The 26,776-nt window shown below is 38.6% G+C and overlaps 1 protein-coding gene across 6 annotated transcripts in view; it reads left to right on the forward strand.

The window, feature by feature from the left end:
* arhgef1b (Rho guanine nucleotide exchange factor (GEF) 1b) overlaps window positions 1–26,700 on the forward strand; it is an 89,188-nt gene extending 62,488 nt beyond the window's left edge. For 5 of the 6 annotated variants that reach the window (XM_051718654.1, XM_051718655.1, XM_051718656.1 and 2 more), the window contains 18 exons: window positions 7,390–7,545; window positions 8,679–8,869; window positions 9,244–9,390; window positions 9,538–9,620; window positions 9,744–9,869; window positions 10,028–10,142; window positions 10,656–10,756; window positions 13,543–13,617; window positions 13,713–13,788; window positions 16,299–16,466; window positions 16,550–16,637; window positions 18,951–19,070; window positions 20,483–20,541; window positions 20,638–20,781; window positions 20,869–20,988; window positions 21,105–21,274; window positions 23,100–23,200; window positions 23,317–26,700. In XM_051718654.1, the coding sequence (XP_051574614.1) occupies window positions 7,390–7,545; window positions 8,679–8,869; window positions 9,244–9,390; window positions 9,538–9,620; window positions 9,744–9,869; window positions 10,028–10,142; window positions 10,656–10,756; window positions 13,543–13,617; window positions 13,713–13,788; window positions 16,299–16,466; window positions 16,550–16,637; window positions 18,951–19,070; window positions 20,483–20,541; window positions 20,638–20,781; window positions 20,869–20,988; window positions 21,105–21,274; window positions 23,100–23,174 (2,014 nt within the window). In that variant the 3' untranslated portion in view covers window positions 23,175–23,200; window positions 23,317–26,700. The remainder of the gene's footprint in view (window positions 1–7,389; window positions 7,546–8,678; window positions 8,870–9,243; window positions 9,391–9,537; window positions 9,621–9,743; window positions 9,870–10,027; window positions 10,143–10,655; window positions 10,757–13,542; window positions 13,618–13,712; window positions 13,789–16,298; window positions 16,467–16,549; window positions 16,638–18,950; window positions 19,071–20,482; window positions 20,542–20,637; window positions 20,782–20,868; window positions 20,989–21,104; window positions 21,275–23,099; window positions 23,201–23,316) is intronic. The other variant, XM_051718659.1, reaches the window with a different exon arrangement.
* The last annotated feature ends 76 nt before the right edge of the window (window positions 26,701–26,776 follow it).

Below are 26,776 nucleotides of genomic sequence, written 5' to 3' on the forward strand. Positions count from 1 at the left end.
TTAGTCCATACCGAGAGTAAATGCGAAATAACGGGGTGTAACTTAACTTTTCCGAGAGATGCTTTGTAGTGGCGAAATAGGGGCAAGAACTGTCTGTTCAATAACAAACCAGGGAGGGGCTCTCTCAGGTGGAAGTGATCAATGAGCCAAATGTCTGAGACTGAACGCATAGTAATAAAACAAAATCTTGGGTAGGCCTAGCCCACCTTTGTCTATCGGCTTATGTAACTTATTAAAATGCAATCTGGGATGTTTACCATTCCAAATGAAGGACTTCGCTATGGTATCAAGCCGCTTGAAATAAGAGAGGAGGACATCTACAGGGAGAGATTGTAGCAGGTAGTTCAGTTTTGGAATACAATTCATTTTAATAACATTAACCTTCCCAGTCATCGATAAATGTAATGAAGCACACCTGCCCACATCGCTCGAAAACCTTTTTATTAAAGGGTCAAAATTAACATTAACTAAATCAGACAAATTTACTGGGAATAAAATCCCCAAATACCTGTTTGGGCCACTGGAAGGCGCCCGGCTGGAAAGCCGTTACTGGGACAGTACGCTGTCAGAGCCAAAGCTTCAGATTTAGACCAATTGACTTTGTATCCTGAGAAATTGGAAAAGGAATTAATAAATCTGTGGAGGCAAGGCATAGATCTAGTAGGTTCAGAGACAAATAATAAAATATAATCTGTGTAAAGCAGAAGCTTATGCGCCACACCTCCCGCAACCACCCCTGGAAAGTCATCCTCCTTTCTTATTGCGGCTGCTGATGGTTCCAGGGCAAGACAGAACAATAATGGGGAAAGAGGGCAACCCTGCCGAGTGCCCCTATCCAGAGTAAAATAATCTGAAATTAATCCATTTGTTTGTACCGCTGCTACAGGGTGGCTATAAAGTAACTTAATTCAACCAATAAATGTACTCCTGGATACATTTCCAAAATCTTAAAAAGATAATCCCATTCTACCATATCAAATGCCTTTTCAGCGTCAAGTGAGGTGGCAGCGACTGGAGACTGATCATTCGCTACTGACCACATGATATTAATGAGACGCCTGATGTTATCAGAAGAGCTGCGGCCCCCGAATAAACCCCACCTGATCTATATGTATAAAAGATGTCATAACCTCACTTGATCGGTTAGCCAAAGTTTTTGACAACATTTTTACATCTAGTTGGATCAGGGAGATTGGACGGTAACTTCCAATTCCGCTTGGATCTTTTTCCTTTTTAAGAATCAGACTGGTCTGGGCTTGTGTCATGGTTGGAGGAAGCTTTCCATTCTTTAATGATTCAGTATAAACTTCTAACAAAAGTGGAGCCAGTTCTGTAGCATAGGATCTAAAAAATTCTGCGGCAAAACCATCTGGCCCTGGAGCCTTGCCAGTAGGTAGGGACTTAATTACCTTGTCAAGCTCCTCCAAGGTTACCTCAGAATCAAGAGCATTTTTTTGCTCAGTCTTCAGTTTAGGAAGATCTAATGGTTCCACAAAGTTTCTAATATCTTCATCAGTAGACGACGACATGGAACTAAAGAGATCAAGATATAATTCTTTAAAGGCATTATTAATATCAATGGCTGAGGTAAAAATTTTACCACCAGCAGATTTCACTGAGGTAATGATAGCAAGAGACTCTCTCTGCTTTATATATATCTAGCCAAAAGCTTCCCTGCTTTGTCCCCCAACTCAAAGTATGACTGTCTTGCCCTGAATAACCAAAACTCTACTTTCTTCGACAAAATAGTATTATGTCTATATTTCAATCGGGTCAATTCTCTGAGGCCATCAGATGACATACGGTGCTTCAGCTCTGCCTCGGCACTTTTAATATTCCCTTCCAATTCCACGAGTTCTCGTGCTTTGGATTTTTTTTGATGAATGAGGCATACTGTATTATCCGACCCCTAAGAACCACCTTAAGTGCCTCCCAAGCCACGCCCATAGAGGATACCGAGGACCAGTTGGTCTCCATATAAACACTGATTTCAGTCTTTAACATTTGTTGGAAATCAGGATTTTGCAAAAGGGATACATTAAGGTGCCAACTATATGATTTATTTTTCTCTATAAGTGTCAACACCTCTAAACTCACCAGGGTGTGATCCGAGACTAAAATGTTTCCAATTGAGCAATCAACAACAGATGAAATGAGGGATTTGGATATTTAAAAAAATCTATTCTAGTATAAATCTTATGGACTGATGAAAAAAATTTATAGTCTCTACCAGATGGGTTCAAAAGTCTCCAAATATCTGTAAGTCCAAGATTTTTACATATCCTGTGAAGCGTCAATGTTGCTCTAGGGGGCTTACACACTTTTGTTTCACTATGATCAAGGACTGAGTCCATCAAAAGATTAAATCATGAGGGGTGCCAGCAGCTTGCAACATCCCATTAAGATCTATAAAAAAGCCCTGATCATCAGCGTTGGGTGCGTAAATATTAGCCAAAATCAGACTTTGCCCCTGAATTTCTGCTAAAACAATAATGACTCTTCCTAATTTATCATTAAACTGTTTGAAACATTTGAATTATAAATGTTTATTTACCAATATAATGACTCCCTTGCTCTTACTTGAGCCAGCACTAAAGAAAACATGTCCACCCCATATCTTCCCAAATTTTTCAGCTTCCTGCGGGGAAAGATGCGTTTCTTAAAGAAACACTATATCATATTTCTTACGTTTAAGAAAAGAAATAACCTTCCTTCTTTTTATGGGGTGCCCCAACCCATGTGGAGAGAGAGAGTACACTCGTATTAACATTTGACATTTTGATATAATAGAAAAAATAACTTTTGTGCCACAAACAAAATTATGAAGACCACATTTCAACATTAATGCATCAATAAAACCCTGAACTCCCCCCCAAACAAATCAAACAGAAAAAAGAAAACGTGCGTATTAACCCCGCGAACGAAAGCGCCAACCAGCGTCAATCCCTTTAAACTCAAAGAGTCCATGTACGGCTACGAGAGCCCCCGCGACAACTTTGCCATCGGATTGCTCAATTTTGCCTTGCAAATTTGTAAGGCAAAATTACATAACATCAAATATTTTGTAAAACAAACCCCAGCCAACAGGCAGAATAAACACAAAGAACGTGTAGACTCATTCACAGAACTGTCTCAAAGGTGTGTTCCTTCACAAAACAAATTCCAGCCAATATAAAGCCGTTCAGTTTCCTCGGTCAGACAAACGAATCTTCAGTGAGCCAGCTGATGAGTGCAGCAGATGACATAATCATTCAATGTCCCATGAAAATACTCCACAAATCATACTCTAGCCAACAGGAGGCATAAGCACATGGAACTGACAGATTCATCCATAACTGTCCCGAAGTAGTGTTATTTAACATAACAAGCTCCAACCCCTAGTCGGAACCTGCACAAAAGGAAACGAAACACGCATCCCGGTTCCTCAGATGGTCAAGAGTCAATTCACTCGGAGGCCGCATAAAAGTATATCCCATGATTTACACAGTCTGCCAACTTTATAAAAGACATCCTTTGTGTGGGCATGTAGATATTTTGCGGTCATCTGTAGTGTCTATTCTCAATCTGCCCGGGAACTTCATTGTAAAAGTGGTCTTCCTTCAATGCAAAAGTTTCTTTAAGGAAAAGTGTTAATCCACAAAACAAAACAAACTCCAGCCATTCGGTGGAGCCAACGCAAAAAGAAACAAAAATGCCACCCAGCTTCCTCCGAAAGCCAGAGTATGTACAGTGAGTCAATCCACTCACAAGAAAAACACCCAATGGTTACTCACACATTGTTTCAATAAAAGACATTGCCTGATTGGGACATGTAAATACTTTGCTGCCATCCTTGGTATTTATTCTCAGTCTGGCCAGAAACGTCAGAGCAAAAGTGATCTTCCGCTGATGTAAGAGTTTCTTGCATTCCTTAAACTGATTTCGTTTCTCTCTTGTCGAGTTCGCAAAGTCCGGGAACAAGAAAATATTGTAATTCTTCAAAGAATTCTTTCCTTTGCTCCTTGCCTGGCGCAACACGAGATCTTTATCGGATGATCTCAAAAATTTGGCCAGAATCGATCGGGGCCTTTCTCCCTCAGCAGATCTGTGAGCTGGGACTCTGTGAGCTCACTCGATTTCCAGCTTGTGGCTTATGTCGAACAGACTCGGGAAAAGCTCCAGTGGCAATTTGTCAGGGCCAGCAAAGCCTTCTCTGCTGGCCTAACATGCCAAATAAATAAATATTTTCATCCTTTCATTCTCAATCACCTTTTTGCCTATGTATTTTTAATCACTATCCACTCTTAATTAATCTACAAACAAATAGAGATAAATGAAAAGTTTATCCAATCACAAATGGCATGCCTGAAGCAGCACGAGTCTGAGCTCCACCCCTTCAGGCCTTCAGAATTTCCACAGAATCCCTCAACAGTGCAAATGAATGAGCAACTAAAGTCAGATTGTCAGATTCATCAGCCAATCAGATTGATTTATTTGTTCTTGGTGGGTGTGATCTTTAGGATATATCCCAGTCGAGGCCTTCTAGCTGGCGTTGAGTGGCGCAATCACGCTTAAGTGATGTACATAATTCAAGAGCGAAAAGTGCCAGATCTTGCTGACGAGTCGGCTGTCATCACTGTTGGTATTGCCATTGAGAAAGAGATCCTTATGGATTTAAAAACACGAGATGTTCTGCATGACTGTGTGATTGCTTAATTTATTAAACAGGAAAGGAGGACTGATTTTCACTTCAAGTAAATTGGTTAGTGCTTTTTGCATTGTTATAGGAACATCAGGAGTTTTCTAAGTGTAAATTAGACTGCTGGAGCATTCAGTGTCGGATCAAGTTTTGAAAAGTAGTGCTGCGTTCCATTCAACTCGGAAAGTCGGATTTTACAACTTCCTACTAGGAAAAGTGCAATGGAATGCATCTTGAAGTCAGAATTACAACTTGTAGGCTCCTGCAGAAATTCTCAACTCCGATTTCACCGAGCTGCAGGGGCATGATGTCACACAAACATGTCGACACTCAGGGAGATATACAAAGTAAGTGATAAACATTCACTTTATTAAGTAATATCGATAAATGAGTTCGTTTCCACATTACATGATATTAAAGCTTGTTTAACAAACGCCTGCAGAAACAAGTGTATAAAACATGGTCAATTATAATCTCTTTTGATAATCGTACACCTGAAGCACAAATACAAAAATCTCTGTTTGGGAGAAGTTCATTTCACAAAACAGTCATGCTGCAGTTAAAATTAGGCTTGCTTGAGCATTGAGTGTCATTTCAAGTTCTAGCTTTCGTGCGGGGACGTGTTTTTAAAATGTCAATTGGTATTACCAGTTGGCTGCGACATAATGTATGATGCCCAAAGGCATAGGGTGTCTTATTCTGTGTTTTATTAATGGCATGAATCACACTGAAGGTCTAGACTTTAAATGCACAGCCCGCCACTGGGTCTAGGAATTTCAGCATATCTCTGCCCTCCTCATGCTCAGGAATTCCAACAATTCGGATGTTATTCCTGTGGCTTCTATTCTCAAGATCATCAAGCTTTTCAAGAACACGTTCCAAATCAGCTTTGGTCTTGGGCGGATTAGCGGTTGATTCCCTCTCTGATGACTCCAAGTAATCGATTCGTCTTTCAACATCTGTCACTCTTGTGACTAGCTCAGAGAATTTTTTTTTCCATCATCATAATCGATCGACCTATTACAGCGAGATCCTCCAAGTCCGCAAGTACCTTCGTCAACATCACCGACATGTTGGACAGTTGACGCTGGATTCCTTCTCCCGCCGCGCCATCCGAATCGAGTCCCCGGTCCACAGGCCTGCCTGGGCTTTCATCTTGAACCCGTAAGTGTCCTTTAATGTCTCCAGAGCCCGAGGATTTTGACTTATTTGCTATGTTTACCTCAAACAGTAAATGTGTAACTGGGTGTATCGAATTTCACCGGATTATATCAGGAAAATAATTAAAAAAATTAACAAAGTGCGCAGAGCTGTCTCTCACACATCTGCCCTTCGCATGGCGTCACAAGGATCCTCAAGGAGGAAATCATTGAAGAAGAGCAGCGCTCGGCATTTAAAGGTAGAAGAGACAAGGTACCAATAACTTAACATGCGTTTCTTCCTGCTGCCAGCGATATGATTGAGTCAGTGCTTTCTCTCTTATGCCCAGTGCTGCCGTAAGGGAAGGCGATTGTACCGTCACAGTAATTATACTAGTCTATATACTGTGTGTGTGTGTGTGTGTGTGTGTGTGTGTGTGTGTATATATATATATATATATATATGCACTTATTGGCTCCTTTTTCTTTATTATTTGGTCCAAGTCATCAATTTCAAAAAATGTAATTTCAACATTTAAGCATACGCCTTCAGATAAAAAGATTTTTAAGATCATGAGAAACATTTCAGTCAAGTGTTTCAAAACTTTTGACCGGTAGTGTATGTGTATATATATATATCTGTGTGTCTGTGTACATGGGGCAATCAGTATCTATTATCAACTGATGTTTTCACAGTACACATGTGAAAAGTACGATGAAGTAGTCTTCCACCTAAAAAAGTTTGAGAACCACTGTCTTAGACTATGATAAATGATATGTCCTGTGATTGAGTGGTTTGCCTCAGCTAAGCTCAGATTCAGAGAAAATGGAGTGTGATGATTTTTTTTCTTCCTCCGTTTCAGTGCTGGCTTATTTACTGCATTTCGCCGTGTAGCACAGTGTAAGACGTTAGTCTAGATTCACATAAAGGTTCATACAGACACATACTCACTGCATGGCTAAGTATGGTTCCACTCTGGTTTTTGGGTTAGCTTTCGGGATTGAGATCAGAAGCGGCTGCTTCTGTATGTGCTTTGCATGAATGTGGCCCAGATACCTACCTTAAAATAAAGTTTTAAAATTGTGTTATTGTGCTGTTCAGATGCACTGTGATGCTACAAATGGTCTTATTCAGCAGTTCAAACATTAGAAAGAGCTAGAGTTGTTAGCGTTGCTGGAGATAGTCTTGTTACTCCTTCAGCTGATTGGACTGAAAAATCTCCTTGGTTAACTAGTGGTTATAACATGTTATAAAGTGACTTTAACAACATTGTCTTCACATTTTACTCTTTTTTTTTTTTTTTTTTTTTTTTCCCATCATTGCTCAATTTTCTATTTCTATTGTCTTTTCATGTCTGTGGTCTCTAACCTTTGTCATCTGTCTGTCTCTTCCCACTGCATTTAATTTTGTTTGATTTTCCAACCATTCCCATGCACTAAAAACATTCTCTGCCACTTTATTACCTCACTCCTTTACTCCCCTTGTTATTTTACTGCTCTCCTCTCCTCAAATCCTGTCTCAACCCTTTCCTCTCCTCCCCTACACCCCCTTCTTCTCTCTTGGGTGTTCAGGAATGTGCGGCGCAGCGAGAGCCTTTGTGTGGAGCGCCGTCACTCCCGCCGTGGTTGCTCCACCCGGGCCAAGCAGTCTCGGTCACGTAGCGACGTGGACCTGCAGTCAACCTCCACCTCCCATCCCCCCTCACCCTCCCCACAGCACTCAGTCTCGTAAGGCAACGAATAATCATTACGCATATCAAATATTCTGACCCTTTTTACACCTGGCATTTACATTTGTGATCCGATCACGAGTGATCAGGTGTAACAGATCGCCATTTACACCTGGTAATAATATGATTTCAAATGCATTTCCACTTATAATCGGATTTCAAAGGGAGTGTCTCTGATTTCATGACTACATACATCACTCACTATGTCAGTGTGTTACTGCATATTGCTAAAATGCAAAAACTAAATAAGCATAATAAAAGACAGAGTTGCTTCCAAATATACTTGCTGATTGGAATCTCACTTTAAATGTGGCGTTTCAAGCATAGTGTTCAAAGTTATTTTAGTAAATGTTTTTTGTTTTTACTAAATTATTTTATTAATTATTTTAGTCAAGCTCCTGTGTTAAAGGGATAGCATTAAATGAAAATTCTGCCATCATTTACTCACCCTTGTCTTGTTACAATGAAAACGAATAGTGACTGAGGCTATCTGTCCCTAACATTCTATCTAACGGCTTTTTGTGGCGGAAGAAAGAAAGTCATACGGGTTTGGTACAACATGAGGGTGAGCAGAGGACCGCAGAATTATTCCTTTAACTGAACTTAGTGTATGCTTCACATGATCTGCAAGGCAAATCGAAGAAGCTCTCTGAAGTCTTGTGCATTTATGTATGTTTCCGACTGCTATTTTCTTTTAAAGTCACATGTAGCCAGCAAAGCACCAGTGTACCTCCGACTGTGATTTGAGTGATCAGATCTCAAAACATTTTGGACCTCATTTACATGTGTAATTAGTGCTGTCCACTGGGACCGGATCACCAGAAATGGATATTAATACCAGGTGTCAAATAGGGTCTCAAACATGATATACACACAATCCACAGGAGACAGCAGCACAAGGGGCTTGATTGAGCTCAGAGACTGTCACAGCACTTATGTCACTGAAAGCAGCTGTCATTCATCACTACCTATGAGGAGTGACAAACAGACTATAGTGCACTGAATGACAATAAATGGTGTTAACAGTTGTGAATTGTCCAGCAGCCACAAATCAGTATAACCTTTAAGTTTCCTGCATTTGTGTGACTTTTTCAGTTTGTTCCTCCTTGCATTATTATTTGTCTCTCGTAGTGTGGAAGGTGGATTGTTGCCTGATGGGCTCATTGCTGGTCCTGTCTTTGGCCCTATCCAGTCGCAGGAGGAGATAGAGCCCCGTCTCTTGGAGCTTGAGCAGGACCCGCCCAACTGGAGAGAAATTGCTTCCAGTGAGAATCTGGGCAAACTCGGCAAGAAGGAGACCAAAAGACAAGAAGTCATTAATGGTAATAAGAGTGAAAAACAAAAGAAAAGGAGAGGATAAGGGCTGGTCACACAGGATGTGTTCCTGCATTTTAAAAAAGCTCAATGAATCAACAGTATGCAGGTGTTTCGAGACATGATTTTTTTTAACTTGACACGGCATTTTGAAAAACCCGGCTCTCATGGTGTGAGACGCTGAAAAACAGTGAGATGCATCACAACAATCAAAGATGTTTGTACTAGTGCATGTTTACAAAACAACTGAAAAACAGAGAGCAGAAAAAATACACACCCTATGTGAACGCCCCCCAAGTTACTTAGTACTTCTTATTGGCTCTTTCATGTTCCAGGGGGCAATGATGAAAGCTGTGAACATATTTCTCTCTTTGTGTCTCAGAGTTGTTTGCGACAGAGCATGCTCATGTCCGTATGCTGAGTGTATTGCAAACAGTGTTTTTTCGTCCACTGGAGAGAGAACAGATCATAAGCAAGGATGAGCTGAATATCATCTTCCCAAACCTTGATGAGATCATAGAAATGCACTGTACGTTATCACCACACCTCAAATACACTGATGTATTTGCATTGTAGTAGTATAAATTTTATCTGAAAGCTGATTTTCTGAATTTTGTAAGCATAATTGTTTCAGTTAAATAGTCATGAACAGACTTGATATTGAATGTGTTTTTAGATGCTTTCTTTGAGAACCTGAAAAAACTGCGCCAGGAAGACAAATACATTGTCAAAACCATAAGCACACCACTTCTAAACAGGGTAAGTGGCTTACAGTACATTAACACTAGTTATACATGCTCTATTCACATGCTGTGTCATTCAGGGTTCCTCTGGAAACTGTACTGTGATGCTGACTGCAAATGTGTCTGTGTATGTCTGTAGTTCAGTGGATCAGAAGGGGAATGGTTTCAGAAACTCACTGCACGTTTCTGTAGTCACCAGTCCTGGGCTCTGGAGCAGATAAAGAGCAAACAGAAGAAGGATCCCCGATTTAATGCTTTCATACTGGTACTTCTACACTTAATACACTGTGGGCAAGGTTATTTTTGCTATTCAGTAGTCACACTAATGCATTGTAGCGGTTAAAAGTTATAGCATGAAAAACGTTGAGACTTGGTGTCTCAAAATGCCTGTGTGTAAATGCATTCCTGTGTGTGGGCTTTTAGGAAGCAGAAAGTAAGCCACAGTGTAGGAGGCTACAGCTGAAGGATATCATCCCCATAGAGATGCAAAGACTCACTAAGTATCCTCTTCTGCTGGAGAACATTGCCAAGAACACAGGTGTGTGTTTCTAATATAAACAGACTTTATTTCTATTAAACCGTTTCTGCAGGCCATGCCATTTAAAGTGCTAAACAAGAGCTGATTAGCAAAATGACAAGTAAAATAAATACATTTGTTAGAGCTGTCAAAATTGGATTAATATTGTGGAGGATGAGAGTTTAAGATATTTAATGCCCATTGCAATGAATACTCAACCTGTGGTTCTTTCAATTACATAACCTTCCACTTTGACTTTGGAAAACATAAATTTACATGAATTGGTGCTATTTTAGTGCATTATGGAAAACTTTTTTGGAAAATGTTAATATAACATTATTGTTACATATTGTTTTCTTTTCTGAGAAGGAACTAAATGCATTTTGACAGGAAAAGAAGTATTTATACTGTGTATATAGTCACATTTCTAAAATTAGAAATTTAGGAAAAAAGAACAGGCGTAGGATACCAAACCCACATTATGTTTTAGACAAATACGTGTTTGGATGTATAAGCTGTGTCCATTTCTCACAGGGGATGACACAGAAAAATCCAACATTAGCCAAGCAGCAGAGTGCTGCCGTAAGATCCTCAACCACGTCAATGAAGAAGTCAAACATATGGAGAACCTGCTGGTGAGTGTTTCCCATTTGGTGTTTTTTCTCCACAGCATTTTAATGTTTATTTTCTGCCACTTTAGTTAATTAAATATCTTTTTCCTGTCCTTTTGACTAAATTTGTTTAGTTTACTTTTGATTAAATTTGAATATATATACACACACACACACACTCACACTGGCGGCCAAAAGATTGGAATAATGTACAGATTTTGCTCTTATGGAAGAAACTGGTACTTTTATTCAACAAAGTGGCATTCAACTGATCATAGTGTATAGTCAGGACATTAAAAACGTGAAAAATTACTATTAGAATTTGAAAAAAAATGTTCAGAACTTCTTAAACTACTTCAAAGAGTTCTCAGCAAAACATCCTCCACGTGCAGCAGCAATGACAGCTTTGCAGATCCTTGCCATTCTAGCTGTCAGTTTATCCAGATACTCAGGTGACATTTAACCCCACGCTTCCTGTAGCACTTGCCATAGATGTGGCTGTCTTGTCGGGCACTTCTCACACACCTTACAGTCTAGCTGATCCCACAAAAGCTCAATGGGTTTAAGATCCATAACACTCTTTTCCAATTATCTGTTGTCCAATGTCTGTGTTTCTTTGCCCACTCAAACCTTTTCTTTTTGTTTTTGTGTTTCAAAAGTGGCTTTTTCTTTGCAATTCTTCCCATAAGGCCTGCATCCCTGAGTCTTCTCTTTACTGTTGTACATGAAACTGGTGTTAACCGGGTAGAATTCAATGAAGCTGTCAGCTGAGGACATGCGAGGCGTGTATTTCTCAAACTAGAGACTCTGATGTACTTATCCTCTTGTTTAGTTGTACATCTGGCCTTCCACATCTCTTTCTGTCCTTGTTAGAGCCAGTTGTCCTTTGTCTTTGAAGACTGTAGTGTACACCTTTGTATGAAATCTTCAGTTTTTTTGGCAATTTCAAGCATTGTGTAGCCTTCATTCCTCAAAATAATGATTGACTGATGAGTTTCTAGAGAAAGCGGTTTCTTTTTTGCCATTTTTGACCTAACATTGACCTTAAGACATGCCAGTCTTTTGCATACTGTGGTAACTCAAAAACAAACACAAAGACAATGTTAAGCTTCATTTAATGAACCAAAATTCTTTCAGCAGTGTTTGATATAATGGCAAGTGATTTTCTAGTACCAAATTAGCAATTTAGCATGATTACTCAAGGATAAGGTGTTGGAGTGATGGCTGCTGGAAATGAGGCTTGTCTAGATTTGATCAAAAATGACTTTTTTCAAATAGTGATGGTGCTGTTTTTTACATCAGTAATGTCCTGACTATACATTGTGATCAGCTGAATGCCACTTTGTGAATTAAGTACCAATTTCCTTTACATTATTTTCATCTGTACATTATTCCAAACTTTTTTGGCCACCCGTGTGTGTGTGCGTGTGTGTGTGCCATGGTCCAAATCACTGAGATCACATTTTTTTTCCCCATTCTGATGATTGATGTGAACAATAACTGAAGCTCCTGACCCGTATTTGCATGATTTTATGCACTGCACTGCACTGCTGCCACACGATTGGCTGATTAGATAATCGCATGAATGATTGTGTAGATGGGCTGGTTTGAGTATTTCTGTAACTGCTGATCTCCTGGGATTTTTACACACAACAGTCTCTAGAATTTACTCAGAATGGTGCCAAAAACAAAAAACATTCAGTGAGTGGCAGTTCTGTGGACAGAAATGTCTTGTTGATGAGAGAGGTCAACAGAGAATGGCAAGACTGGTTCGAACTGACAAAGTCTACAGTAACTCAGATAACCGCTCTGTACAACTGTGGTGAGATGGGCGCTGTTTTGGCGGCATGAGGGGGACCTACACAATATTAGGCAGGTGGTTTTAAGGTTGTGACTGATCGGTGTGTGTGTGTGTGTGTGTGTGTGTGTATATATATATATATATACGTATATACAGTATATATATTGAAATCACTGCACCAAGTTTTATTTCAGTCCTTATACTATTTTGACTGACCCGTTTCTTTTTCTACATAGATTAAAGGATGTAGAGGCATGCATGTCATGTACATTCATATTTTTCTTTGTATTTTTTATATCATTTATTTGTCTATTACAGCATGTCATATTTCAAATTTGTCATATCTGAAATCTGAGATACCCTTTTGCCCTCTAAAAACAAATTTTCTTATAGATTTAACATTTATAACACATTTTTTAATTATAACAAATTTTACTGTTTAGACTTTCAAGAGGATGTAATATTATAAATATAACATTTTGTAAAGTTTCTGTCAGATACATGTCTGTCAGGTACATAACAGTGCTAATGGCATATTTAACCCGTAAATCTTAATGTATCAAATTTGATACACAATTTCAAAATGCTTTGAAACAACAATAAGCTAGTCTTATAAAGCAAATACTTATCGTCAAAAAATGTCAACAACTTTAATTATAATGTTACCTTAAACTTTTAAACATTTATCCCAACATAGTCACTTTTCACAAGTCCGCTGCTGTTTTTTAACTGATCGATTTAAAACATTAAAAACATTTTTTCACAAATAACCACTAGATGGTGCAATAAACATGTCAAACTTACATACCATCGGTTGTTTGCCTCATTTGCTTGAACAGACAGTGAAAAGGAGCCCTCAAACATTGTGTATCATATTTGATACACACGGCGTTATAGGGTTAAAATAAATGTCTTTGTCAATATGTGGATTGTTTTAACTTGGATCATGAACTTTAATCTCTGCATTTTCTTTTCTGCCACCTAAATATCTGTCTAACCCTTTGCTCAGATTTTGAAAGACTACCAGCGCAGACTGGACACCTCAGGACTGAAGCCAAGCAATGACCTCTACACTGAGTACAAGGTGAGAAGTGTCTTGGCATCACATGTTTCAGTCCAACCTACTAATGCAGACACTTTAGGATTATTATAATTTCTACTCTTTTATCTCTTCGTCAGAACATTGATCTGACCTCCAGGAATATGCTGTTTGAAGGGCCTCTGACATGGAAAGTGACCAAGGAGAAAGCGATCGGTACCTCTCATCATCACATTCTCCAAACTAAGGCTACATTCACACCACAGCTAAATGTGGCCCAAATCTGATTTTCTGGTCAAATCAGGTTTTTTGTAAGGTTGTTCACACGACACTTTAAATGTAAACCATAACAGACACTGGTCTAAACAGCCAACACTCGTTAACTGACTCGCATGCATATATCACTCCCTGAGCATGCCACAGCAAGTGATAGCAGACCAGATGAATAAAGTAATTTTAAATAAAGTCAGTTGCAGTCATATGGTGTAATTACAATTGAAGCTCAAGAATGTAATATTGTGAACGAGATATAATTAAATCGAAGAACAGCAGGAAAAACGGCATTGTATATATGTAAGGTAAGCATTGTTATCTGTAATTATTTCAGATTTCCATTGACTTGCTTGCGTTTGAGAAATATAGAAACTGTTTTCTGCACAAGTGACATGAGCAAAGAGCGGTGTTACAAAGGCTAAATCTACCTCTGCATCTTTTCACGTGAAATTCAAAGGAACTGCTGAACCCAACTGTTCAAGCCTATGATTGTCTTTTCTTAAACAGGAACTGAATACATTAACTAGAAAAGATATGACTTGAAATGAAGAGTTAAACTATAACAAGAATTTTATGCGATAAATCAAGTCACGCAAGTGATGAATGTTCAGTTAGATTAATGTAAAAAATCACATTGAATCTGACCTAGCCGTGCATCAGAAAAAATCAGATATGTATCTGATTTATTTCCACATTTGAAAGTGGCCTAGATCGGATTTGAAAGTGTCAGATTCAAAGCGCTTGTGGCTGTTCACAGTGTCATTCAATTAACAGATCTGTGTCACATGTGAGTGAAAAAATCAGATTTGGGCAACATTCAGCTGCGGTGTGGACGTAGTCTAAGAGTTTTCATCCAAATACAGCTGTTCAGTTTTGTAGTTCCAAAACCCAGAAGAGAGTTAGAATTTTTGAGCAATGGGATCCCTCAGAAATTTCTAATGGGTGTTTAGAGTAGTAGTAGAAGTTTTGTTTTACAACATAAATTAGCCATATCTCAAACTTAAAAACTGTTGTGTGCTTAAAAAAATTTACAAAAGGAGTACAGTTACCACAAGCATTTGAGTTTACGTGCTTGACGAACCAGACAACCGTTGTATTCCTTATGTAGCGACTTGTTAGCAATTTAGAGTTTGAAGCACTTTTTTGTGTTTTTGTTTTTGTTTTGTAGAACAGTGGTACGCAGAGTGCCCTCGGGTGGTACGCAGCATGACCCAGGATATTTACATAAATTTATTCAAATGTTTTCCATGTTTTATTTCTAATGTATGATTACAATTGTAATATATTTTTAAGATAGCCCACCTTTTTTTTTTTTTTTTTTTTTTACATCGGCAGTGCAGGATGTGAATAGGTAACTTTCTAGCTGCACACGGCTGTGCTGATGTCTCTGTGCGCACACCACAATATTATTCCCATGCAGAAAACAGAACAACAAATACTAATGCGAATGAGGCAAGATATCATTCCGTTTATTTTACACATTCTCAGACTTCCTTAAAATCTATGATCTTAAATAGTGCTTTTTACTCAAAGACACTGGGTTGTATTTGGCTGTAATTTGTTTTTGATTTCACTGGAAGATTGCTCTGATGAGGAACAGAGAAATGGAGTGCGCGCCTGACAGTTGTGCGCGAGGCAGCGCTATGTGACGAACATTGCCGCTATGTCACCTATGGCCGAGTCCGCCTATGACTAGAGGGAAGGAAAATACTTAGTTTGACATTTTTAAAGTTAACGACTGGTAAGGGCATGATTCAGAGTAAAATGAACCTCATATAGCTAACTGCAAGTGCTGTTTTCATAGATCACATGCACATTATCACATATTTTTAAGGGTGATGCTAGCTGCATAATTTTAGGGGGGCTGAGATGGAAAAACAGGGTTTAGCAATGCCTAAGCTCCAAATTTCTAAATATATATATATATATATATATATAGTAGTTTGTTTGAACTGGATTGCGAAACTTCTAAATGTTAATATTGTATGTTTGATTTTAGAAACACTCTTGCTGATTGTGTAAACTACAGGAATATTGATATTAATTAAATATGGCATTGTGTATGTTGCTCACAGTCTTTAAGACTACGCTAAATAAAAATTTATATCTGCCGAATGCTGAAAAAATATTTAAGTGAACATTGGTGGTGACTAGGTGGTACTTGAACGTTCTGATTTGATCGAAGGTGGTACTTCGCCTAAAAAGTTTGAGAAGCACTGTTGTAGAACAAAATGTAAAAGTCTCTTTAAGTAATGCTTACTAAAGACTTTCATTTACTCAGAAATCAAAAGGCGCTATTCTAAAATTGGAACCCATAGCGAATTAGCCTTGCTGGTTGGTCTACAAATTGATGTCATGACTGAAAATAATGTGACTGAAACTAATGTGTTTTTTGGTTCTCAGTGTGTAAGAATGTTCAGAAATGAAGAGCTGTGTTTTGTGTGTGTTTGCAGATGTGCACTGTGTGTTGCTGTCAGACTTGCTGGTCTTGCTGCAGAAGCAGGATGATAAGATGGTTTTGAAGTGTCAGAGCAAAAGTAACATTGCCGTTCAGGAAGGTAAACAGATGCTGAGTCCGATCATCAAACTGGAGTCTGTTTTTCTCAGAGAAGTAGCCACTGGTGAGTGAGAGTTTGTGTGAGTTTGTGATGTAGTCTGAGGAACATGAGATTGAAATGCAGTTACTTTTGTTTCTTACCATCAGACCCAAAGGCCCTCTACGTCATCTTCACCTGGGACAGTGGAGCACAGATCTACGAGCTAGTGGCTCAATCTGTCGTGGAGAGAAAAAAGTGAGTGTATATGCCATTTAACAAACAGTGTCCAACAGAGGCCAGCAGTGTGGTTCTAAAGGTAAAAATCCCATTCATTTTCCCCATAGAGAAACTGATTTAAATGATCTCTGAGATAAAGTGACGTGTGATTGAAAAACGCACACGTTTAATAGCTGAATTCTCATTGAAGGACCACACTACCCACAATTGTAAATAGAAATTGTCCGTGGATCCACCAATCAGACAAGTCACTGTTACTATAGAAACAAGATGGCAATGAGAGAGCTCAGCAATGAACTCCCACTCCCATTAAGCACCGCAAATGATTGAGTCAGCTTCCCTACATAATATGCCTTAAATAAATTGTATTTTATACTTTTTATGAATGAGTTTAAATCAATAGATTTATGTTGTACCATTGATTTTGATTTGATTACGTACAACCCCAATTCTAAAAAAGGAGTGATTTAATTATATTCACCCTTTGCTATATTGAAAGCATTACAACTAAACATTTTATGAGTTTCATTGTTTAAAAAAATTTTTTTACAGTCATTTCAAATCAGATGATTGCAACACACTCTCAATAAAGTTAGGACAGTCGAGTGTTTACTGTGAAACACTTATTAAACATTTAGGTACTGAAGACACAATTTTGTTAAGTTTAAAAAGTGGAAGTTTCCCCCATTCATCCATTATGCAGGCCTTCAGCTGCACAATTGTACAGGGTCTTCGTGACCATATTGTGCGTTTAATAATGCACCACACACACTCAATTGGAGATGGTCAGGACCACAGGCAGGCCAATCTACCACCCGCACTCTCTGCTTATTTGGCCAGTATGTGGTTTGTAAGTTGTCCTGCTGAAAATTCTGGGACGTCCCTGGAAAAGACAGTGCTGGATGGCAGTATATGCTGCTCCAAAATTTGTACATATCTGTCTGTATTAATGGTGCCCTCACAGATGTGCGAGTTACCCATGCCATGGTCACTGACACACCCCTGGCCCATACAGACACTGGCTTTTGGACCTGACACTGATAACAGCTTGGATGGTCCTTTTCCTCTTTGGCCCAGAGAACACAAGGGTTGTGTTTTTCAAAAACTATTTGAAATGTGGACTCATTGGACCAAAAAACACAATTCTACTGTTCTACTTTCCATCTAAGATGAGACTTAACCCAGAGTAGTCGGCAGCGCTTCTGGACAGTGTTGATGTAGGGCTTCTGCTTTGCATAGTAAAGTCTTAACTTGCATCTGTGGATGCAGCGGCGAATGGTGTTGACTAACAAAGGTTTACTAAAGTAATCCCAAGCCCACGTTCATGATATCTATTACAAATGAATGAAGTTTTTTAAGACAGTGATGTCTGAGGGATCAGAGATCATACGTATTCAGAAGTAGTTTTCGTCTTGCCCTTTACGCACCGAGATTTGACCATGTTCCATGAATCTTTTAACCATATTGTGCACTGTAGAGGGTGAAATGCCCAAAATACTTCCAATTTGTCTTTGGGGAACATTGTTCTCAAAGTGCTGGATTATTTGCTGAAGCATCTGTTGGTAAATTGACAAGTCTCGAATGATCCTTGCTCTTGAAGGACTAGGCTGTTTTTGGAGGCTCCTTATATACTATGACATGATTGCCTCACCTGTTTAACATCTCCTGTTTCACATTGCCTTGTTATTTTAATTTGTCAAATTGTTATTAGTCTTAAATTGCCCCTGTCTCAACTTTTTTGGAGTGTGTTGCAATCATCTGATTTGAAATGACTGTACATAAAAAAATTAATAAAACAAATTCACAAGATAAATCATCATATAATGTTTAGTTGTAGTACTTTCAGTATAGCAAAGGGTGAATTTGTGTGTAAAGTGTGTAATTTACAAATCACTCCTTTTTGTTATTATTAGCATTTTTCATACTGTACCAACTTTTTTGGAATTGGGGTTGTAATTAGCAATGCTTCATTGGATGCATATTTCAGTGTCTCACAAAAGACAGAGTCTTGTACCCTTGTTTTTTTATTCAGATTGTTTTGCTTTGAATCAAAGTTTCTAATATTGTTATTCATCTCAGAGCTGGATGGTTGGGTTCTGGGCTTAGAGCCAATATTTATTTATTTATCTATTTTATTATTATTATTTAAAATTTTCATAAAATCCCTTTGGAGCAAATTAATGGGAAAAATAGTTCTGGTGGTCTCACTGTTGGACAATAAAAAGACGAGGACAGAAGACTTACAAACATTATTGACAGGCATATGACATGAATTTTTGCTTTTGATAAATTTAATTTGATCTGCCACTCACAGTCAGTTTTTTGTTCCAGTTGGTCAGAAGTGATTAAGTCTGCAGTTGATGAGCTGAAGAAGAGAGGAGGGAACAAGCTGAACAGAAAAAGACCTGGCAGTGTACCTACCAGTGTCATTGGACCTGGATACAGCACAAAGTATGTTTTGTGTTTTTGGCCAAGAGCAAGGCCCTAATGGCCCCTTAAAGGGATAGTTCACCCAAAAATGGAAATTCTCAATATTTACTCACCCTCATGATATCCCAGGTGTGTATGACTGTCTTTTTTCACCAGAACACATTTGAAGAAAATTAGAAAAATATCTTAGCTCAGTAGTTTCTTAAAATGCAAGTGGATGGTGATCCGATTTTTGAAGCTCCAAAAAGAATCAGACAGTCAGCATAAACGACATTGATACAACTCCAGAGGTTAATGTCTTCTAAAGCGACACGATTACTGTTGGTGTGAAAAAGATAAATATTTAAGTACTTTCTTAACTCTAAATAATGCTTCTGTTCTGCAGCGGTATGCGAGTGTGACGTAATTACATTGGCATTTGAAAAACACGAGAACTGAGGCACATACATCACAGCCGGAAGAGCAGCGCTGTTTACAAGTGAGGAGGAATGCTGTACAGTAGCTTGGTTGGTTTTGGTTTAGATCTGTATTTATCTGTTTCTTTACTCACAATGGTACATTTGTGTGCTTAACCTGGATGTTTCAACTGAGTGGAGAACACGAGATTACCTCTGTATCATGGCAACGTGAATATGTCACACGAGAGACCACTTGAACTCCACCCTCTCGTGAAGCTTACCCGAAGCGATGATTTAGAATTAAAAAGTACTTAAATATTGATCTTTTTTGGCACCAAAAGCAATCGTATCACTTTAGAAGACAATAATTTAACAGCTGGAGTCATATTGATGACGTTTATGCTGATTGTCTGTGATTTTTGGAGCTTCAAAATCGGATCACCATCCACTTGCATTTTAAGGAACTACTGAGATAAGATATTTTTCTTCAAATGTGTTCTGGTGAAGAAAGAAAGACATACACACCTGAGATATCATAAGGGTGAGTAAATAATTAGAGAATTTAAATTTTTGGGTAAACTATCCCTTTAAGACAGAGTTCCCACAGCCAAGGAAAACCTTGAAATATATGGCAATATTAAAATGTGTAGAGTAAAACTTGCCTGAAAGCCATCATGAAACAGACCCCTTTTTAGAGGACAATATCCTTTCTCCAGGCTGTTGTTGTAAATAAGACTATTGTTCTTAAGTGACTTGCCTAGTTAAAGGAAGAAGAAAAAAACATTAGTCTGTCCATTGAGGATCTAATATATCTTATATATCTATATCTTTCAAATTGAAATCCACCAAGCAATCTGTACAAAATACTTTCTAAAAAAAAAAATGCTTATTCAGTAATCTCAAATGATTGGAAAAGTCAGGGAAAGGTCATGGAAATTCATTGCTTAAAAAGTGTAGGAACCCTTATATGAAAGGGAGTGTTCCTTTACTGTTCTCTCCTTGTTCATGAAAACTTTTTCTTTTTCTCTTATCTAGTTTTAATCCCCCTCTTAGCCCCACTGAGAATGGAGGAGACTTGTTGAAAGTTCGCAGCGGTGAGAATTTTTCTCTTGAAACGGATCTTTGGTCTGTCCAAATTATTTTGCCATGATGTTTATGATGTGATGGGTGTATGTGTTTTTTCACTGTAGGGCGATTTAAGGACAATCTTGCTGATGAGAAAGTTAGAGATTCTGGTCCTTCACTCATAGACTACCTAGCTGCCAATGGATTTGACCTGCTCACCCACAGCCACACACCTCCAGAGAAGTCGGCTATTGGTGCTTTGGACGAGCGTCAGTATTTATTACATTTTATGCCTTTCTAACAGATTACGTGGGGCACCTAATATTACATGACATACTTATTCTTGTTTTGCACAGTTATGTGTTTGAAGAGGCTGTTGGTTGGGAGTATTAACCTTTCAGATGACTCTCAGACTGTTGGGGAGAATGGAGGGGCGGGGCCTGAAAGTCAGGAGACAGATGGATTTCAATCAACAGGTACTGCATACATATTGCTTTAGAATTAAATTTAAAAAGCTTCAGCCACACATTAGAATAATTATTACAACTGAGGGAGACTGGCCAATTAGTGATTCCATTTTTTCCCCTCTCAGTGGAGGAATCCATTGTAGATGAAGGAGTGCAAGGAAAGGATGGTGGGAGAGATGGTGGGAATAAAGGAGAAGAAAGAGGGATCAGTGCTCCTCTAGTGCTGTCTCAGGAACGCATGGAGGAGGTGCAGAGACGACTACAGGCTCTCGAGGAGCAACTTAAAAGACTGCAGGTGAGTGCGATGAGTGGAAAGATGGTTTGAGTGCATTGACTGTACAGACAAAACAAAAAAATATATATATATATTAAAATGATCCTAGGGAGACTCAATAAGAAGCAATGAAAAGATGACACATGGAGGAAAAAAAATGCTTGAGGAAGAGAGCAGAGTCACACTACCTGTCAAAATTTTGGACACATCTGACTGAAATGTTTTTCAACGTTAAATACTTTTTCCCAGCCAATTATGCTGAGAAATATATGTAAGGCATTCATAGGTTGATTTCCTCAAACTGTAAACACTGTGTCTCTTTAGCGCTATAAAAAAGCTAATTTTGAGCGGCCTATCTAGCCCAACCCAACAACATTGGCTCAACCAATGATGTGAGTTTGGGACGGGACTATCTGTTTGTTTGATCAAAAGCAGACGGAGGGTGTGTTCGAAAAAGCTGTTTCAAAACAATGTTTATTTTTGCAATTCTATATGGTTCTATAGTCAGTTGCCAGTGTGTTGTTAAGAGAAATCTAATTATGACAGTCCAGTGTGAGATTAATAAAATGCAGTGCTGATATATGTTGGTCATGAGCGATCAAGAGTTCAAAAGTCTGATTGCTTAGGGGAAGAATCTGTCATGAAGTCGGCTGGTGCATGTCCTGATGCTGCTATACCGCCTGCCTGATGGTAGCAGTGAGAGCAGCCCATGGCTTGGGTGGCTGGAGTTTCTGATGATCCTCTGAACTTTTTTCACACACCGCCTGGTATAGATGTCCTGGAGGGAGGGAAGCTCACCTCCGATGATGTGTCTGGCAGTTCGCACCACCCTTTGCAGGGCTTTGCGTTTGAGGGCGGTGCTGTTGCCGTACCAGGCAGTGATGCAGCCAGTCAGGATGCTCTCTACAGTGCTGGTGTAGAACCGTGTGAGGATGTGGTGGCAAACTTCCTCAGCCGTCTGAGGAAGAAGAGGCACTGGTGAGCCTTCATCACAATGGCCTCAGTGTGGACAGGCCATGTGAGTTCCTCAGTGATGTGGACATCGAGGAACTTGAAGCTGCTGACTCTCTCCACCGGTGCTCCATTGATGGTGATGGGGCTGTGTTCTCTGTCTTTTCTTCTGAAGTCCACCACAAGCTTCTTGGTCTTGCTGACGTTGAGGGAGAGGTTGTGCTCCTGGCACCAGCGTGTCAGAGTGTGTACCTCCTCTCTGTAGGCTGTTTCATCATTGTCAGTGATCAGAACTACCACCGTCGTATCATCAGCAAACTTGATGATGGCATTGGAGCTATGTGTTGCCACACAGTCATGTGTGTACAGGGAATACAGGAGTGGGCTGAGAACACAGCCCTGCGGTTCTCCAGTGTTGAGGGTCAGTGGTGAGGAGATGTTACTGCCCATACTGACCACCTGGCGTCTGCCTGACAGGAAGTCCAAGATCCAGCTGCACAGCGAGCTGTTTAAGCCCAGAGCCCGGAGTTTCACGTCAAGCTTGGTGGGCACTATGGTGTTAAATGCTGAGCTGTAGTCTACAAACAGCATTCTCACATAAGTGTTCCTTTTTTCCTCACTCACTCAATAAAGTTTAATAAGCATACCAGATGGCATCCTCATGAACTTGGTTGAGAGAATGCCCAGAGTGTGCAGAGCTGGAAATGTTTTGGTCACTAGATAATTGCCATACTTCCATTTGTGTTATAACTGCTTAAATGTGGAAAATTATAATACTAAAGTATAAATAGGTGTGTCCAAACTTTTGTCAGGGTTCCATAATAGTAAGTGAAATGAGCTGAGAGATTGTGTTCTTAATAATATGTCTCTGTGTTGTTGTGTTGTGCATCTGCAGACTGTTGAGGAGGACCATCATAAGTTGCAAGAACTCCTTGCTAAATATTCACTTCAGGGGGGCCATTTCAACTGAGAAACTCCACAACCTGCTGTTACAAGGTAATACCACATACATAATGCAATATTGGTCTTTTCACATTTATATTTTATTCATTTCTATATAGTTTCATTTGTATAGCTTTTTGTTATTTGTCATCTGTGATTTTTGTCTTTAGATAACTGTATGTGCTGGACTCGAGTGTGAGAGTTGCTTTCGGGGGATACACTGATTGACTAAAGCTGCCTGAATTTCCCTGCTCTATCCATTCCCTCTTCTCAACCGTCCTTTCAGAAGAATTACATCAGGCCTCAGGCAGTTTCCAAGCCACTGAGAAACGAAATAGAGTGCTTGTTGTGAAATTATAGTAATCCTTGAGCATGAATGAGTGGGTATGTGTTTCGCATTGAGGTATGAGAGAGTGACAGTCTTGCCAAAAGATGCCAAAGAAATGTGCAAACACCTAGAGAGAGATCAGAGTGAAATGCTGAGTGTGCATGTGAAGGCATTATAATACAAATATGCGTACACACACACACACACACACACACCCAATGGAAAACCTAAGCATGTCAAAAGTAGTTTAGTGCCAAGAGACTACAGAAAGTATAGTTGCATCTCTATAAATACACAGTGCTTCATCAATCTCAAATGTAGCCTGCTGCTGTGACAGATGATTCAGTCAGGTTTTTAATCAGGTTATTCTAACAGATAATGTGCCGTTTCTTTTAGTGTTGAAATCAACAGAGAACAGCCATACCCAAAATATTTTGTCAAAACCTATTTTTTTAACATTTAATATATATATATATATATATATATATATATATATATATATATATATATATATATATATATTACCATGCTATTAATGCATCTATTTTCAATATTAATGTATATTGAAATAGATATAAGTAGATTTCCTAGCAGAGTATTACTCTGTAGTAGCATGCATTGGCCAAACTGTAGTAATGTTGCAATCAATTTAACCATGTTTTGTTAGTTAAATGGGATTCTCTGTCTTCCTACCAGACCATCTGTTATTGCTCTGTGAACAAGAGAAAAGAACAGAAAATTACTAAGTAGAATAGATCGATAGATACTAGATGAGGAAAGGAAGTGAAGGAGAGGTTTTTGGATGAGATGAAACTGATTTAAGACGTGCCTAACCTTACAGAGTGAAACTGAGAAGGCTATTGCAAGGTTTGATCCTGAGAGATGTAGTGAGGCTTTGATACTGTGGAAGTGTATATATACAGTGTGTGTATATATATATATATATATATATATATATATATATATATATACATATATACACACACACACACAAAGAATGTAGCAGTTCAAATGTCAGAAATGCAGGCTAGCTTGCATGTACATCCAAACATCTGTGTTATTATAGCATATGAAGCCTGCACAATGTTTACCGTACTCTAAAGCAGATGTTGTTCATTGATTTGATAGTACTCTGGTAGGTAGACATGGATCATATTAAACATTGTCTGTTTGCATGTGAATCTATGCAAAAACATGAGATGTCTGTAAAAGGCATCAGTCATTTCCAATGCCAGAAAAATTGGGGGTTAGTTGAGAAATATATGGTGAAACGAGAGAGTTGTTTGTCTTATTTGGATTTTATTGTTTAATACAGTTACAAATTGAATGCAGTAGTTATATATGCTTGATTTGTCCAAATATTTTTTTTCTGCAATTGATTTTAAGTGTCATTGTTTCTCAATATTTTAGAGAGTAGTTTTGTCAGCCTTTTATCATAAAGCAGGACCAAAGCGATAAACCTCAGATGACAGTGGAACAAAGTTTATATATGATAACACAGATCAGCTGTAAATGGAAATATGACACACTGGGCTGAAAAGGGGGACCAATCCAGTCATCCACTCCTCTCCAAACTTTGAGTGCTATAAACATTTGAATTGCTGGATCAACCCACAAAATGATGTGAAAATGTAGTGGCTTTTAATCCTATTTAAGACCGAAGGAATCAAAAGTTGATTTAAAAAGGAACTACTGTATTATAGAGAAGTACCTTTGTCCTCATTTAACCTAACCTTAATTCTTCAGCTTATGGGAGCAACTCGTCCTCTTTCAGCCCCTTAAAACGTAACAAGACCACAGAGGATCAGGCACTTCTGGGGGTTTTAAAATGAGGAGTTCATCTCAGAGTTTGGAGATGGGAACACAAACAGTGGGTTTTCTCACCAGTACTGTAATTATTTTCATGATCTCATGCAGCATGCATCCATGATGCTACTGCAACTGATTTTTGTACCCACAACTCACTGTCTAGTTATGCAACTTATTCTACCTTTGTTTGCTTTTGTAGTGTGATTTATATTGGTTGGTTTCAAGTTGTATTTGTGTTGCTATTTTGTTTTTCAACAAGGCCTGTTCTCCTTTTCCTACTCTTTCCTCAATAGTTTACAACAGTTTTACGGGCAATAGACTTACTTTAGGTCTTATGAGAAATTGGTTTACTCTAAAATTTGAAGTCTCCCTTTCTGGCCTTCACTTGAAAGGAACCAGTGATGTTGGCCCTAGTACCTGGCAATCAGTGCTGTATGTTTACTTTTTTATATTATTCGCTTTTAGAAGTTGCAAATTTTAGTTTACAGATTGGTAATGAAACTACTATGGCACAAGATCTGTTCTCTCACTTTATCACCCGACTTGAAGCTTGAATGAGTGGTTAAATGGTTTCATTTTGTTCTGTTATTTTAATTTTGTATTACACCATGTACAATGCATTGCATATTATAACAATGGGGAATGAGAGAGAAACAAAGGACATCCTTAACCAGACTAACCTTAAAAGGCATTACTCAATCACTTAAATGGCAAGAGTGAGTTGCTGTTGATATTGACTACAAATTTACATGAAAAATTTTCAGTTTTCACCATGACAATTGATCAAACTGTGTTTTGGGTGTCATTCTCTCTCTCTCGTTCTCTCTCTCTCTCTCTCTCTCTCCTTGTACTTTTGATAATGTTTCTATCTAATCATAATAGTGGTATTAGCTGTATGTTTAAATGTATTTATAGGGTGCCTTATGCAGATGTGTTTTTCTTTTTTTGTGTGTGTGTCTGAAGGGCTCTTTTAAGCCTGCTGGCAAGCAGTGGCATTTTTTCACTCTGGCAATGTTCAGTGTTAAATGCATAGGGCAAATCTGATATGCTGTAAACTCACCCTCCTTAAGTGCAATGTGTTAACTGGCTCATGCCCACCAAATGATAATAGTTCAACCAGTTTGTTATTCTTATTAAAACTGACTTTTACACCCACAGCAATTTGGTGAAGTTCTGAAAGATTTGTTAGAATGCTTTTTTAAATCCTCAGCCACCCTTGTCTGCCTTTTATGTAATAAACTGTACAGGAGTCCACTCAATACAGGCATTCTATTGCTGTCTGTCTATATAAATGATTATGCAAGGACTATTCTGTGTATTTGGGCTTTGATTTTATATGTATGATACTGAAGTCAAATGTAGGTACGTTTTTCTTTTTTGTTTTTATTATAATTGTTCTCTCTTTTTTTTTTTTTTTTTAATAAATGCCAAAAAGGACTTGTTTTTATTGTTTTTATTTTCAGCATCAGTAGTTAAATATTACTTAAATCGTT

The sequence above is a fragment of the Myxocyprinus asiaticus genome, chromosome 15 (genome assembly GCF_019703515.2).
Source record: "Myxocyprinus asiaticus isolate MX2 ecotype Aquarium Trade chromosome 15, UBuf_Myxa_2, whole genome shotgun sequence".
Lineage (NCBI taxonomy): Eukaryota > Metazoa > Chordata > Actinopteri > Cypriniformes > Catostomidae > Myxocyprinus > Myxocyprinus asiaticus.